At 42.6% G+C, this 17,328-nt stretch overlaps 2 protein-coding genes across 2 annotated transcripts in view; both read right to left on the bottom strand. All coding sequences in view use genetic code 11, as the record gives it.

Annotated features, from left to right (window-relative positions):
• Positions 1 to 5: 5 nt before the first annotated feature.
• EGR_06013 (hypothetical protein) lies at positions 6 to 3,344 on the bottom strand (the record flags this gene model as incomplete). Its single annotated transcript, XM_024495262.1, has 2 exons — positions 6 to 59; positions 3,255 to 3,344. 2 exons carry the CDS (start codon positions 3,342 to 3,344, stop codon positions 6 to 8), a joined length of 144 nt encoding a protein of 47 aa, XP_024350346.1.
• A 700-nt stretch (positions 3,345 to 4,044) lies between these two features.
• Positions 4,045 to 17,328, bottom strand: part of EGR_06014 (Helicase domino) — a gene marked incomplete at both ends in the record, with an annotated part of 35,558 nt that continues 22,274 nt past the window's right edge. Inside the window, 9 exons of the mRNA XM_024495263.1 lie at positions 4,045 to 4,287; positions 4,810 to 4,913; positions 5,465 to 5,774; positions 7,541 to 7,798; positions 9,851 to 10,084; positions 10,158 to 10,532; positions 10,982 to 11,398; positions 13,037 to 13,293; positions 15,839 to 16,091. Coding sequence (XP_024350347.1) covers positions 4,045 to 4,287; positions 4,810 to 4,913; positions 5,465 to 5,774; positions 7,541 to 7,798; positions 9,851 to 10,084; positions 10,158 to 10,532; positions 10,982 to 11,398; positions 13,037 to 13,293; positions 15,839 to 16,091 — 2,451 coding nt within the window. The remainder of the gene's footprint in view (positions 4,288 to 4,809; positions 4,914 to 5,464; positions 5,775 to 7,540; positions 7,799 to 9,850; positions 10,085 to 10,157; positions 10,533 to 10,981; positions 11,399 to 13,036; positions 13,294 to 15,838; positions 16,092 to 17,328) is intronic.

The raw sequence follows: 17,328 nt of genomic DNA on the forward strand, positions 1-17,328 counted from the left end.
GCTAATCAGGGTCTACTGACGTGACGAGGATCGACTCGCATCAACGACATCGTCTTCACCTGTAATCAAGTCAGGTGCAGAAGGTGGATAGGAAAACACTATTCACTGCCACCTTTGATTTGTCTCACTTGTCAAGTCAAATAGTGGCATTCACACACCCATGCTGTAAGCAAATTTTCTCCTCTTTTCGCCCTTTTATTCGGGCAACTTGACATGCCCAAATTATTGTTTCTTTTCGCGCTACCACCCAGAGGGAAATGTTATATCTGCATTTCCACCTTGATTTAGGTGTTGGTACACTCTGAATTTCCGTATTCCCTAGTAAAGTTATGCAGTTTCAGAATTTGCTGCACATTCATCTGTTTTGACCTCTTTATTGGACATGGTGTGCGCATGTGTGTGCATATGCGCGTGGTGACTCATCGCTGCAGAAGCACGGTGAGTAGATGCGAGAACGCAGACCACAGCGGCGCTTCCTGATTGGAGCTTTCCCGCTGTACTTTACCACATAGGCACAACATCCGATTAAATTAGGCGCACAGACGCGTACACGGTGATCGATATCGATTAACTGAGGCAGCCAATGGTCGAGAAGCCATCATTTTCAAATTAGCACTCCAAAATGACGGTTTGGGGAGGAGCCTAACTTCTACCCTCCCTTAAGGTAGGTCCTTCTTCAAAATCGCACTTTTAGCAAAAATTCCTTTTACCGCCTAAGCATAGTAGGAAATTGCCGCTAAAATTCCGCTAGTATTTAGCATCATGGTGCTTAGAATTGGGGGAATTGTTGGGCAATGTTGCTGTTTTTGATTACGTCCGGCGAAAATGCGAAAGGGCATACAGTACTTCCACAGTAATGACCACTTTCAGACGTTATCATTATTCTTGGTTGTCTTAACGAATTTACCACAGTTCCAATCCCTAACAGTAAATACTGCAGTGGAATAAAAAATTCCTTTTTTAATGCATTCAAAACTTTTGCTCTGGTGCGCTTATTTTAATCGCGTTCCATCGGGGCAACTGCTACTATTCAAACGATAGCTCGAAAACAACTTTTTTGGGATGTTAAACTTTTTTTTTATTTGCACAGTTTGGATTAGTAACCTTAGCGCCAAAATCTATTTCGTTTATTTTACAGAAGCGAACAAAATATTTTTGACACTACTCCTGAATATTTTATTGGTTGAATTGAAGTCAAGGTCAGCTGTGATGTGGACGACTGTAGCCTTGTGGAAAGTGGTCCAGAGAACACCGACAAGTCTAATCTTCCATTCTTCCACTTCGGATTAATCTGCTAGTTAAGATTGCGGTTTTAGAACTCGTGTTTATATACGTTTATTTTATCCAAAGAGCAGGAGTTACGTTTCTCCATTTTAGACCTTGTTAAACACGACCCCATTATTTTGGGAAATGCAGTTAATAAATTTTATTTCTCAAGCTATTTATCAAGAAAATTAATACACCCAGCATCTTGGATTAAGATGCAGACAATAAATCACTTTATTACCTGTGTCTATGTCCCGTTATTTGCCAAAGTTGTTGCCGATGTTTGTTGATTCACCTCTAATCAGCCAAGTTGGACATCAAAAGCGCAAATATTTTGCCTCCGCTGATCTGATTTTGTGCCCCAGCCTACTCAATGCTCATGCACTAAATCGTGGGGCGGTTAAGTGGTAAACAGCCTTTTAGCAATTTACGTACATATTTTCTGCAAAGGTACTTAAAACAAAGGTGGCTTAGAGATGCCTATCCAAAATCCGACACATCTTTTTAAATCTTCTGAGCGTAATAGAGGAAGCCGTTTGTTCTCCGATTCACTGTTTGCCCATTTGCAATGTTGTCTCGACACAAGAAATATATCCTGTGAGCTATCTTGAGTTTTTTGGTTTGTGTCATCAACTCGGTTAACTTGGAAGTTTATCATTTTCTTTACCGACTTTATCGCCATGTACTTACGATAGAAAGTTCCTAATGGATGCGCGGAATGCGATCCTTTTCAAAAATAAATAAATAATTGCCCTAATTCTCCCGTATTCTGGGAATCTGGTTTATTCAATGTATGACGGTTTTTTATCTGAGACAAATTTTTCCTTATTTAGATTGTACCCACGCAAATTCTTCCATGCCAAGACAAGGTGGAAATTTTGGACTAATGGGTGGAGTGACAGTATCAATGTAAACAAAGACGTTCAATTTACTAGAACTATGGCCCTCCTAGAACCTGAATTTGCGTCCAAATATTTACTAATTTATCATTTGATGAGGTTCCTAGTTCTAGTCTTCGAATTTGTATGAAACTGCATTCAGTATTTAAATAGATTATGTGTTATTACAATTGAGATGATAGTTTAAATCCAAAGGAGTTGTTTTTATCATAAGCTCATTACTTTGGTGTATTCAGAAAATATTGTTTTACTCAGAAATACAATTTTTTGGACGCTCAACTTCATGTTAAGTAGTAGGTTTTAAGTTGACTTTGCACAATTTCATTTTAAAGCATCACTTATCTCAAAACTTTACCACGGAGAGGGAACATTTAAAAGTGGTCCTGTTTCTAGTAACGGTGAAGATGTAATGCAGTGCTTTTAAAATTGACATTTTAAGCACCTCAGCATTCCGTAGTTAAGTGAAAAGTACTTTTTCGGCGGCTAAGAACAAACCATATAGACCGCAATGCAATAACGCCATTCCTCGCTAAAAAAGATTTCATTTCTAGCTAGTCAGATCCAGTGACTCAAGGAGGTATAATACGGAAAGCATACTGCAGTTATGAGTTTACACCTTTGAGATTAAACATTTGCTCAATGTAAGCCATTTTAAGGATCCTCGTGACTTTTCACCCTAAACTTTGGCACTGATGAATATAGTCCTTTCAGTTTTGCTGCAAATTTGAAAGGGACTAAAGTAGATGCAGCCAATAACTCCAAAGCTGACCTCTCGGTCATTTGTCTGTCACGGCATGATGGCTGTCTAAATGACAATTATTCACGCAGGTTTTCTAGTCTCCAGCACTTTTAATCATAGTTCTTGGGTCGTGGGGACTCCCATCTAAGTCCTTCCAACCCACCGACAATACACATTTCCCATACCACATTCTTACCACTTCTTCTTCGAAGATCAATGGAGGCGCTATACCTGAGGAAGCGGATTTTAAGTTTCAGAAAGCACCTTTACTGCTTAAACGTCCGGGTTGGAATTTAGCTGAGCATCTGAAAAGCCTTCACTGCCATTACAGGCACAGTCACGCAGCTTACTTTGCAGGCACTGCTCCCGTAACGGGGCCACGAGTTATCGTGCACCCTGTACGCACGTCTCTCATCAAGGTCACTTCTAGGATTTCCCATTTCCGGGCGCCCTGGGAAGCTCTCTTTTCCCAATGCCATAGAGCGCGGTTATTAAGCAATTGGGGCTTAACTAAATCATTGCATCTAGTCCGCAATTTCCGAGCTTTGTGTGCGCTTTATTCAGACCTCCTGGCTTACTTTAATAGATTTTCCTTGCCATTCCATTTGCAAACGCTTGGATCATTGTCAGGCCTCATGGTTTATTTCGACTTCCTTCTTGTACACCACTTGCAGTATAGTGCAATGTCAAAAAGGTGATATCATATTTGAAAAAAGATGACATCTTTGTGCGCATAAAGCTTTTTGCCCTCTCAAAAAAGGAAATCCAAGGCGGTGAATCACCTGCAAAGAAATAACGACAGCACCCTACAATCAAATTCTTGTCCCTTTGTTTTTTTGTGGTCACAGGATGATGCAACTGTCGGCACATTTTTTACAATGGAAAGGCAACTTTAATAAAATAGAAGCGCTCTTTTTCAATCATCTGAAAGAAAAGCTAAAATAAACGCACCGTGGTCGACAAGAATGAATGATTCCCCTTGAAATTGAACCTAACCTCAAACGCAATTATTTCCCGTGTAGAGAGCGGTCTAAGTTGTGCATGATTATATTCACTGCTATTACTAGATAGAACCTTATTATTACCATTATTAGAGCTCTGGGTGGTTTATTTGATGCCTTCCACCCCTCCTTTTCTTGCCTATTTCATGCAGATATCCCACATGCACAACTCATTTTCTCCACGCCTCTCGCCCTCCCTCCCATTCATGCGGCTGCCAACTTTGAAATTGGTGCGCATGCGTTCTGTGCGTACGTATGTGCGTGCACGCGCGTGGGCACGCATGAATGGGTCTCTTTCAAACTGTACGGGGATGCACGGACGAGCATGCCTTTGAGGTCGCGCGCCCTGATTGGTTACACGTCGCGTGCATTGATGCGCGCCCTATATGAAGTGTATTGTTATTCCAAAATCGATGGAAACGGCTAAACAATTCAGTTTTATGTATGTATATGATATGGCTTTATGGCGTTTAAACATCACCTGAGATACACGTGTTGTGTAAATATTAATAAAATGGCAATTTGGAGAGGTGAAATTGGTCATTAAATCGAATTGCCACATGGTTGTTTTAGTTCCTTGATAGCAGTCATTCGCATTTGCAATTAGAATTTCAGTCAGATGAATTAGCCTTTAAGTACTTTTGGCGGGTGCTATGTGGTCCCACTAACGTGCTTTCAAATATCGAGAGACTCTGAGGTGGCCCATCAATCACTGGACAGCATATTATTCAGATACGAAAAACGTTCTTCGCAAAATTGAGTAATTCCATTGAAAATCACTTTAACTCTGCAGCCGATTAATTTTACACATCGGCTAAATTGCGTCTATCAAGAGATGGCCTCGTCGCCCACTCTGCGTCAAAATGTATCAAGCCCGACACCCCTCTAAACATTCAGTAATTACCTGCCGAACATTAGCGAGGATGTATTTACGACTCCTCATTTCGGCCCCGCCCATCCACCCGCCCTGCCTTTTGTCCATCGATCTGCTCACCCACCGAATCACACCTACCAATTTACCCACAAGTCCGCACAGGCAGCTACTCACTCGCCTACTCTTACTCAACATTCCTTCCCATCTAACTTCTTATCAGATTACGAATTCACCCACCTCACCTGCGTTCACAGAAGACACTGGTTTCTGTAGCAATAATAATAGTAGACGATTTATTACTTTCCTCTACTCAATACTCAAGGAAATAACAATGATTCCGTGGGAGTTTTACACACACTTTCTTTGTACATATGTTTATATAGATATAAAAAAGTTTCGTGAATGTATGCATGTGAATGCACCAACACCTCTGATCACATGGCTGCGTACATTACACATACCAGCTGCAAGTGCTGAGCAGATCGCCGATAACCCCTTTACGCGCACAGGGCCAAAAAACAGAGGGACAACGTGATAGGCATGGCAATTGAGGCAAGATGTATACACAGAGGCAGTGGGTTGGAAAGTCCACGTCATCCTCTTTTCTTCTACTGCGGTTGATGTGAAGATGCAGAAGACGACGATTGAGGAGGAGGAGGAGGAGGAGGAGGAGGAGCAGATTGACCTGGTTGCTGTTGCCTAGCGCCACCAGTGGTGGTGGTGGTAGCGGCCGTGGCGGGGCGACGAGAAGCGCTGGAAACGGGGTGGATGCGTGAGAGGAGAAGCTGCGACTCTGGAACAACTACACCACTACCGCCGCTTCCACGTTGCTGTGTCTGCTGTTGGACGGGAGAGGTAAAGAGACCGTCGCGGGTGCGGTGAACCGGTGTCGTCGTTGCTTGGACCGCACCTGGTGTGGCTATACCACTGCCAGCGGGCGTTACGGAAAGTGTACGAACGAACCGTTGCGCGGGCAGAGCGGTGCCCGGACGAAACTGGAGGCGGAGAACGCTTATTTAATAATGAGTAGAGCAGCGGGCTTATGCGTAAGGTCATGAAAAATCACTTGTTTAAGACCAAGAATCATTGCATTTCATGGCAAAGAACACAGAAGGGCTTCTGCTACATTATGAATCTTAGAAATCCATTTTACACGATTCCACCTACTGTCCAAAAAACATCAAATAGATTCAAGGACAAATATTTTTCTAATCCAAAGGATGGCAAGTTGACAATGAATTCAACGCGCATACATTTTTAATAGAGGACGGAAAGAACCGCAAGGAAATGTGGAAGATTAAACTAGTGTTAGATCTCCAGAAACCTAACCCACTTCATAGAATGCTACTTTAGGATAAACCACCACCCACTACCAACACCTTCGGTAGTCAGCGAAGGATAGAATTCCACGTAAGATGCAGTTTGCACGAAGCTCCTCACCCAGCGTGGAGAGTAAAGAACGACATCTTCGATTTGCTCATAGAGGACGAAATTTAAGAGCTGTATAACTATCATATATATGAATAACGGAAAGAGACGAAGACTGGAAATTGATGACATTCCACAGAATACAGCCCCTCGTCGAGTGCCTCATTTATTTTTCGACATGCGTCTTGCAGCTGCACAAACAACCAAGTACACATTCCGGCTGTCAGAAGTCAGCCCTGCACGAGCCGCCAAGTTGACTGAAATGAGATTTAGCGCTAAGGGCCATCCGCATCGAAATATTGAAGTGGAAAAGAAAATCTTTCCAATGCTTCATTGGACGACCGAATGAAGGCACCGAGGAAAGTGCGAAAACTACGAAAGTAAGGTGGAATTTGTTGGGAAAAAAGTCTTGATTCTGGCAAAAATGAGGGTTAAAACAAAATGAAAAAAAAAGCAAGCAGTGAAAAACAGAAAACGGAAGCGTGATAGTCACAATGGAAGAGTGCTTTTTTTTCTAAAGGAACAGTTAGCAAGCGCTTTTGACGTTTGATGAAATTCTGGAAAAAGAGGAGCGGAGAACCAGAATTGTAGAACAATTTGCGCCCCTTTCAGTCGGAAAAACGACAACCCCAGTGCCTAACTCTTGACAGCGTTTCAGAGGAATGCATTCATAGTGATTGCAAGAAAGTAGTTTAGTAGAAAGTAAGTTTCCAAAAAGTGTCACCTATTTAAAACACACAATTTCACAATTCACGTGGAGATGGCTGCAACCCTGAGAGAAGTGATGTGTGTGACACTTCATTTTGAGAGACAACAGCTCACATTGACCTCGGCTGCACGCGTGACAGTGAACAAGGGTTGGGTGAGTAGCTATTGTTCAGTTTTCTCCGTTCAAAAAAGAGGATCCGAGCTTATCCATTGCCACACAAGCAATAACTCGATGAAATTTCACAATTTTCAAAAGAATCAGTTGAATCAAAACTTTTTGAAAGGTTGGAACAAAAGACAAGCATGGTTGAGTGCTGTCAAAATTTCAAATTTGTTTCGAAATAAAAGGTGAGCAAAATCTTGTTAAGGAGCTACGTGTCTCTAGACCCGATCAATCAGAAACCGTACCCAAAAGAACTTAGCCATTTCGTGGAAAATTCATAACCTCAATCTCCTAGCAGAATCCGCAGTAGAACAACCAAAATTTAAAATAAGTTTTAAGATTGCAAATGGAAATTTCAACTCGACTTTCAAAACCGATCGATCAAAATCCGCACTTGAATGAAAACTACCGCAATTTGGAAAAAAAAATGAACCACAAGCAGGCTACAAAAAGTAGGGCTACCTGCTGTCGCGGTCTGATGATTTGTGGAAGAGCTTGAGCTCCTGCTGACAAGAGGGTGATGCCAGTGGGTGTGGCAGCAGTGGTCTGGTGATGATGGTGATGGTAGATCACTGAGGCAGGTCGTGCGCCGCTTGCAGTGGCCAGCACCGTGACCCCTCCAGCACCACCACCACTCGCACCTGTGGCACCGCCTGCCTGCGAGACTCCTGCCGGAGACAAGGTCACACCACGGCGGACCATTGTCGTGCCTCCTGTATTCTGTGGAAAAAGACAGTAAGACGGGGAAAATTAGGTAGATGAGAGTAATGAACTGATCCAGCAACGCTAACCTCGTTACTTGCAACGAGACAATGATACAAAAGTTGGAAATGGATCCACACACTACTGCCTGACAAGAACATGAACCAGAATCAAATAAGCCAAGGCTGGACGGAAGTATACGGAGTAAATTGATATTCTTGTAAACTAGTAAGTATTTATAGCGTAAAAATAGTCGGCATTTCCATACAGCGCTGATAAAAGCCAATCGACTTGAAAGTGTGGGAAAATCTAACAGTTTGAAAAAAAACTGGCAAAACTGCAACTATCTACACAAACGATCAGCTAACTTTAAAGGGAATGCAAGATGCAATGAAATGGCAGGAGGATAACACCTCCCCAATACGATAAATTGCTGAAAATAAAAAACAAGTCAAATTTCTCTAACATGAGCTTAGATAAACCGCCATCAAAAAAAAACAATCAAAGCAAAAGTAGCGAGAAAGAATCACCTTTTACAGTGGGAGCTAGTTTGACCCTATTTTTACCCCTCAAAAGGCAGTGACAGAACATTACGGAGGCGGTAATTGTAATCGCACACAATCCCTCCAAAGAAATAAGTAGAAGAAATGAGAGGAAATACAATGGAATGGTCAGAATGTATGTGAAAGCGATTTCTTCCAAAAACACAAGAAACGCCACTGCATTGAAAGGAATTGGCTAAGAAGATACAGTGGGAAACAACGTAATTAAGGTTAGTGGCCACAATAAAACACGATTGCCCTGTTTTCACAACAACAAAATACGACAGTACAAGGGGCTCAAATGTGGCAAATTGCTAGCTATGTATCTAAGGCACCACAAAATCTACCAGCAACAGAGCCCTGCCACATTCAGGCGACATCAAACAGTGGGAATAAAAGATCGTGCCGGCATGTCGTTATCGGTCAAGAAAAACGCGAATAAGAGGGACAAAAAAGTCACAATGGCTATCTAAATTCGGAGTGCAAGCGAAGAATCATACGGGAAACTTTACCGACTTCACAGAGGTACAACGAGGTATAGGTTGTATACGCTGAAAAACAAAAAAAGGTAAGATAGGAGGAAGACGGCATCAGTGCCTTCGCCATTTCAAGCGTTAGAAATTCGAGAAGTTGATTCCACTTCTGCCAACCGCAGAAGAAGAATGAGTTCAAACGAAACCTATCCACAGAATTGTGCAAAAGTGAAAGCATTTAAAAACTAAACAAATGCGTAGAAATAGGGAGCTATCGGCCGATGAGGGTATAGTAAAATCGTAACTTCAACGGTGAATTTGGACCAGCCAATAGGATTAATCAAACGCTACAATACCAGCGAACCCGCAAAATGGGATGGAATCAAATGACCAAATCTGTAGTGGTTGAGAGCCCTTACCGGAAAACGTGGTTGAGTAAGGCAGGGAACGGCCCAGCCCGTAGAGCAAAAGAATGATCCATTGAATCCGGATATTAACAAACACCAACCAAGTGGGAATGATGAAAGTAAACGCTTAGAACCACATTCAATCAAGCGAGTGGGCATTTAGCAAGTTTATTTACCGAATAATGTGATTGAACAGATGGTCTTCTAGATGAAGTCACATTCTAAAAATTAATGAAATCAAGTAATGAAGCATAAAATTAAAGCGGCAAGTACTTGTAATCATATCGGTTTGACGAAATTACAACGGTTGAGAGCGTTCACTGAGGAACGCAACAGATCTAACCAAATACTAAAAGAGCAACAATTGAAACCTATACACGAATTGAGTGATACAAAGCAATTTCCCGCATAGACTCTAAATAGCATACACATCCATCCAACTAGCGGTCACGAAATAATAAAGAGGCGAACATTCGCTCGCACTTCTCTACAGGAGGGGAAGTAAGAACAACGAAAACGTTGTTCGTCAGGAAAAATCAAAAAGATATCAAGTTTTTATACAAGTGAATTAAAGATTACGTCGTCGTGATATGCCAAAAAATACCAAAGCGCATAGACTCCTTGAATTCCAAATAAGGTGGAACTAACTGAGATCACATGGGTAGCGCCAGAGGCCGTGGCAGGTGTGACAGCAAACACCGACTGAGCATTAGCACCGACCACACTGGAACCAACACGGCGCAAAATGCCCGTAGTGGTGGCGGTAGTAGTAGGCACTTGACGCGTGGCAGCGCCCATTGATCCCGATGCAGTATAACGCAAGACCGTCGGAGAGGCACCACTGCCACCATGGTAGCTGACTGATGCGGCCGTAGAGAAGGGCTAGAATCAAACCGAGCCGTCAAAAAGCTTCTACTTAAATCTTGCAGGTAGAAAAAAAAGCTTGAAAGCTTACCAAGATGCTTGCTGAACGTTGAATGCTTGAACTACCACCAGGACTGCCGGTTCCAGAAATAGTAACGATAGTCGGATGCTGTTGGTGAGAGTGGTGGTGAATGCGAGCAGCGGGGAGCACACCCGGAGTGTTGGCGGAACCAACAACAACGGCGGCAGAGCCAGACACAGCCACAGATGGCGTAGAAGTAGCTACCACAGTGATTGAGGAAACACTGGAAGGCGTGGGAGAGGCGGAAGAAGAGGCAACAGCGGCGGCAGCTACAGCAGCGGCTGCTGCTGCAACAGCTTCTGTTCGCTGACGTGCCTCGCGTTCCTCCTTGCTCTTGATTACCATCGCCGGTGTGATCAATGTGTCTGGACTGATGTTGTGCTCCTACAATGGCAAGGGACGGAAGTTCACCAAAATTAAATCAAACGCAATTGTCTGTTCACCAATTTTCCATAATATTGACGAAGCTTTCAAAATAGGGAAGGGCTAGACCAGTTCAAGAGTAACAGTTTATTGCAAAGTCACCTTTCACTGAGCCTTATTGAATTAGATATCGCCTTAAGAAAATGTCGGAAGCAAATTTCTAAGTGCTTGTGATATTATTTTACTACAAGTGAAAATGGTATATGGGCATAAGTGAAACCAGCATCCAAAACTAGATTTTCAGAAACCCCTCGGCCACTATACTGAAGCCTTGTGAATCAGTTTTTGAATTTGTTTCCTATTCCTTGCGGTCGCAAATGTAGTCAGCTAAATGCCCATAAAACTCTGCAGCTATCTCAATAGCAGCATAGCAACCATTAACGCCATCACCAAGGAGGCCAATCACTCACCTGCAAAGCAGCAATATGTGACGGATTTTTTTGAATCACCGTAGCTCCGCTAGGCAGTTGTGGTGGTACTTGCGAGGCCGAAGCAGCAGCCGCTGCGGCCGCAGCAGCCGCCGCAGCGTTGCGCATCAACATTGTCGCAGCGGTCGCTGGTCCGCCCATTCGCTGCTGCGCTTGCGTCTGAGGATGATGAGAAGAAATTATTGTAGAGGCACCAGGATGGTGATGAAGATGATGGAGGTGGTGGAGACTACTAGAACTCGCTGACTTGGGCGTCGCCTCGCGTATACACTTGCGAAGAATGCTGATTATTTGATTGTCTAGCGGGCTGGTGGTGGGAGCGGAAGTGGTGACGGTGGCAGAGCCTCCTGAAGGTTGAGTAGAGGCGGTGCCCAGGGAAGAGAGCTGTGACTCAAGGTGCTAAAACACAAGGGGTGAGAGGTAGAATCTACTTAAGTCCTTGGTAAGCAGCGCAATCGTCTCCTAGGAAGGTCTGTTAATAATAAGACACCAAATTTACTAGTTGATTGAGGACAGATTACTAATAACACCAACTTCTGCCCATTTGTAATTATTTACTGTAGGTCCAATTAAAAGTCTTACGACACAGCCAAGGAACTGGATCACGAAAAGCCACTTCATAATCACAGTGGATCACTCAAAAGTTCAAGGTTGGGTTAGGAGGGATACACAGAGAAGCCCGTAAGATAATATAATAATAAAGCAAACAAACGGCAGTTGAATTATCGTGGGAGTTGACGGTAGAGTGAATCCGCATCCCCAACTTAACAACATGAAATGGATTTTAAGATTTCCTAAATTTCAGCTTAATGGAGTTATTCAACGATTTCCGTATACACCCGTTCACATAGAATGAGGGAGAGAGCCAGCAACGAAATTGGTCTGGCTCTATGGATTGATGCCACTACTTAAATGTGCAGTGAGTAGGAAGTTTTGCATTGGCCTAAACAGATTACCTGGGGCCTTGTTCCGATCTTGAAAACAACTCGAGGTCAACGCACTTCTCAGCAAATACACAATACTTGCTTGTTTAACACGACTGCGTACCTCAGCAATTAGTGTAGCCACCTCAAACAACTTATAAATTGGGGTGATCCAGGATGGCCTTTAAATAACCTTAAAACCACACACTTGAAAATGAAGGCAGCGCACGAAATGTAAACACCACGCGACTGATTCACATATGAATAGTGTATGCGCGAGAAATTGGACAATTTACTCAGTCCACAGGCCGCATTACATGAGAAAAAGCAGAAACTTCACATCCGAATGATACCACTTAAAAACCCACCGGGTAACAAATAGTACATACTAGTATTAATCTTGCATAAAATTCCTTTAAAGCGCTCTCCTTCATATAACTTTGCGAAACTGTGGCAAAATGTTTATTTTCCTGGAATCAATTAAGCTGCACAAATAGCTGCCCGTATTAACACTCTTTGACCAATGAAGAACGCGGTTAACAAACAACTCACGCATCAGCTACTTATATGCCAAATAAGTAGGGCCCGCTTAAGAACCACTTTACCCAATCATTGTAATCGATTTGAGCGACCAAAAAAAGGAACAACGCAGAGGGAGGAGGAAATATTATGCATAGAAATAACCGGATAGTTTTTGAGTTTGTTTGAAGGACCATAGTTGGTTAACGAATACGCCACACTACTTGAGCATGAAGTGAGTAGCAGCCGTCCAAGAATAACTCAAAACGGGCAAACCGACCAATTTCAACAGTTGAGAGTATCATGCAAAGAGTACATTCACCGCATAAATGTGATCAGCACTATGCACTACTTAAAAAACGAAGTGAGCGCCATTCACCTGAAAAAAACACCTCGAACTGGCATCTTGACCAATTTCAGCAGCACAGAGAAAAAGGAGTTATCACGCGACAAGAAAAACCGGTAGCTCCTGAATCTGCTGGAGAAGATCAAGCTGATCAACGGACACATCATGCTATCGAAGTATGGAATGGGCGTCAATAGCTCAGGAATCGCCCCACACTCAACTTAACAAAATTGCATAATGATTATGTACCAGGAAGTACTGGTAGCCCCTCAACTTGTTGGCAGGACTGGCGCTGGCGCCACCGGCGACGGTTGTAAAGTCGTTTGACACACCACCAACAGAGTTGTTTTGATCCAGCGGACTGGATGAAGACGGCAGGATAGGGGTGGAGAGACCACTCTTCAACTTGTTCTTCACCTTCCGTCCAACACCCGTCGACGACCCATGCTGCTGCTGGTGATGATGTTGGTGCTGCAGATGGTGGGCATAGGACGATACCGACCCATCTGTGGAAGAAAAGGAGTATAGTGTTGATGGTGGTAAATTCAAATCAGCAGGAATGACTCATAAATCAGTAATTTGTTTGAATTTCTAAAGGCTTGCGTTACACGTGACTACCAACTGCATTTAAGCCAGACCAAATTTATTCTAATCTATGATATGCGTGTTTTTGGACACCTAATATCAACGAGTCAACTGAAATAGTTTTTTTTAAAATAACATTTATCTTGATTTGCGTGTTACTAGTACTTATAGACACCGTTGGTCGCATTTGAGAAAGTTGGAGTGATTAATGCCTCCACAGTTTTCCACGAATTTCAAGCAGCGATGAGATCGCCAGTGGGATTTGGGAGACTGAGGGCAATATTTGAGCATTATAAAGTTGTTTCACACAAATTATGCTTACTGTACATTTTAATAATTCAAGAGGTAGAAAAACTGGCAAAGCCAATGAGCCACGACCTTCATTAACCAGGGCGCACTACTGTCCCGAATTTTGCGCCGCCAGTAGCAGCAAGACTTGAATACATTTGCGTCAACCAAAAAGTGGAAAATTTTAAGCCTGCAAATCGCATTTCCTTCTTGACTTAGCACAGAAAAGCTACGTGGGCAGCTGGTATAAAGGCTGAAACTTCATGCTAAGGGGTAGAAAGGTCGTCTTTGAAGTGAAGTTTAAAGACAAGTATTATAAAGAAACACCTCACTGCACATCAAGATCCCACCAGTTCAGTTTGTCAAGGCTGTGCTTAAAGAGTGTAAAAGAAGAGTTCAGAGAAGCAGTAACCAACGTATTTTGAGCGCCTATGAGGCAGTAAAACGGTCCATTTTTGGTCGAAAGTGTACTCGCGAGCGCGACAAACTACAGATAGAATAAAAAGGAGTCATCTCATGAATAGAGTTACATAAAATCGACTACAAGTGAGACTGCCGGCAGCACTTGGGTCAAACGAAGCAATTCGGGTGCCATTACCTATCACCAAGCTTAAATGCTTAACATTTATTCCAAAATGGACTATCTCTCAGAAAATTAGAGATGTCTGCAATTTACCTTTGACTTCATTACCAAAGTTCTCCCATTAATTAAACCATTGGCTGTACTTGAGTCATCAGGATTTACGAGGGATGTGTTCCACACTCGATACAAGAGACTACTGGCTTGCTGCACTTCAACCAACTGAGGCTATTTACAAGCAACTGGACATGGCAACTTTTGTGAAGCTCAGCGATGACGAGAAGCACTAAACGTCAACCCTGCAAATCTCCCCTTTTCCATTTAGCTTAGTACAGGGAAATTCCATCGACAACCGACATCCTAAAGGCAGCCAAATGGGCAAACCTTTAAAAGTAAACTCTAGAAATATTTCTTCGGAGGAAAATAAACTTTTCACTGCACAATTACGCATTCAAACAAAAACTGAAAGGAAGTAAATTCTGCGAACAGTTAGCCGGCATATTACGATCGAGAAATAGCATGACTTAGTTTTGATTAAAATTACTACCATAAAGTGTGGAAGAAAAATTTTATTCGAAAATTGAAACAAAACTGTTAGTTGGAGAAAAGTACAGAACAGCAGTGACATTTTACAAATTATCAAAATTTTACAATTTTGGTTTGGTTTTGAATATGTCACAGCCTACTTATCTTATCTCAAGTACTTTTCAATTTGCGTGAAATTAAGGCAGAAACACTGCCGATCGGGAAAAATTAACCAAATGAGTATCTGTTCGCTCAAGTACGCACAGCTGAAGAAAATTCGCACAAACGGACAACCTTAGTTCCAACCACGAATGAACATGGTGGAAGCCAAGATAAATCACGTTGAATTAACAGAAAAATTCGCTGAGGCGGCTACGAAAGAATTGGCCCACATATTTGAAACGGCTACTATTTCAACAACATTGCAACCTTTGAAACCAAACAGACAGCTGGATGGTTACTGCTTACATGTGGACTAAGCCAGCGAGTATCAGGGCCCATAAATTGATCGCCTCATCAAAAACTGCCTGCTTTTCATTGCTATGACAACAAAGACATCTTTTCCAGAATCACTAAGTGGCTGGACATGGATCCTATCGAACACCCATGTGAAAAACGACGAAGGCTGTTCGAACAACCCTCATCAAGTGAGCCATATGTACTAATGCGCTTCAGGCCAAAAAAAACTCCCTACTATGGATCACGTTCGCTGTTGTCCCTTTTAACCCATTTATGCAGCGACAACTGATTTAGGGTTTGGACGAAGCATATTCAAACGAGTCAAAAGTAAGCCGAATTGGATAGTAGGAGCTAAATTAGAACAAATTGATGCAGACAGATCACTTGAGAGGGCCATAATGGAACCGGTGCAACCACAGCTAACTCAGGCTCGGACAAATTAAAAATGTTACAAAAAAGAATTTGAGATCAATTTGATACCTAGATGTAGGTGCCGGTACACCAGCACCAAAAATTATTTACCAAAATTGAGGGGCTAGCGACGCCCATTTGACCCAAACATGTGGAGCTCCTTCTGACTGCCAAGCCATCTACATGCGACCAAACATACTGACCTTCATCACCAAGCGGAAGTAGCAAGTCGGCCACAGAGGAGGTCACGAGGGCAGAGAGTATGCGGTAGTAGGCCAGGAGGCATTGGCGACAGCTGCGGTAGGCGCGGGTAGCATGAAAGTTGTTGAGGAAAAACTCGACAAGACGGAAATTAGGCATTCGTGAAGAGGTAGAGGCAGCTGCTACTTGATAGTGGGAGTGAGAATGACACGAGTTGCTGCCATTGAGGGGAATGTCTTGGAGTTTAGTGGTACACTGGAAAAAAAACGAGGCAATAAAAGTAGACAAATTGCAGAGATACCAAGAACTCTCATGAGGACATGGATGATTGATTATATTTTAAATGGCGAGAAGAGACAAGAACTCGTAGTTTGGACTGGCCAGCGTGGTACACACTACGATAAAGGAGGAACGACTAAACTTGTTGACAGAAAACGAACTTGTTGAAACTAAACGTGAGGTGAAATAGTGGAGTGGGAAATAAATAACGAATTTCAGCCACCAAGCAGCATTATTAACGAGAATTAAAACTAGTGATCAAACGTTGATGGGCCCGTCACGATGACGGTATAGACAATAGACTCCTTCCAAAGCGAGCAATAGAGACAGAGGTTCAGATCCTAAAACGGCCAACGGGAGATAAAGTAGCCCACTTTGCAATTTGTGCAGAAACCAACTAAGCACCATTGCAAAACCATTGATAGAGACTCATTAAAAACATCCAAAATGACTGAACATCTGGGTACAGTATTTTTATTAAGTTACCTTACAAAGGGGGTAACAAAATGGGCATGGGACAAGGGAGATTTTACAAATCTTATCATGCATAGGGCAGATAAGTTGCCCGTAAACTGAGGGCTAGCAGATCTAGTTTGGTGCGGATTGAGCGAACTGGGACGCTAACCTATGGATGTGAGTGGGGTACAAAACAAGTAATATTAAAAATGTGGATCAACAAAACTACATACAAATATGAGAATTTCTCATCGTAGAGGCGGCAAAAGTGCGTCAAAACTGCTGGTTGAAGTAAATCAGACCGGCTCAGAAGAGGATCTTCCATGGATCCCATTCCATTCTGAACAACGCTAGTTTAAAATTTATGAAATTAAATGCATAAATTAAAACAACATTTAGGAGTTTCCACGAATAGAGAGGTTTCGGATGCCTTAAAACCCATATGATAGAGACTTCAATTTGTGCATTTCAATCCAAGGCCATAACTTGGAGTGGAAAAGGCGTTGGAGAATTTATTATAGTTAAATTTATGCAAAGACGCGGACAAAAATTTGACTTAGCCGTTGAAATGGGAATCGAACAACAATTAGTGGTTCACTGGACCCATCGCAAAGGCACCCTACCATCAATGACAAACGTCACTTCACAAGGCATGAAATGAGGTGGAAAAGTTATAACATCACCGCCCCCAACTTTCAGGAGGGTGAATACCCTTTATGTAGCGCGCCAAGTGCATTAGTAGATTTTGAGAGCGAAG

The sequence above is a fragment of the Echinococcus granulosus genome (assembly GCF_000524195.1).
Source record: "Echinococcus granulosus chromosome Unknown EG_S00049, whole genome shotgun sequence".
Classification (NCBI taxonomy): Eukaryota; Metazoa; Platyhelminthes; class Cestoda; order Cyclophyllidea; family Taeniidae; genus Echinococcus; species Echinococcus granulosus.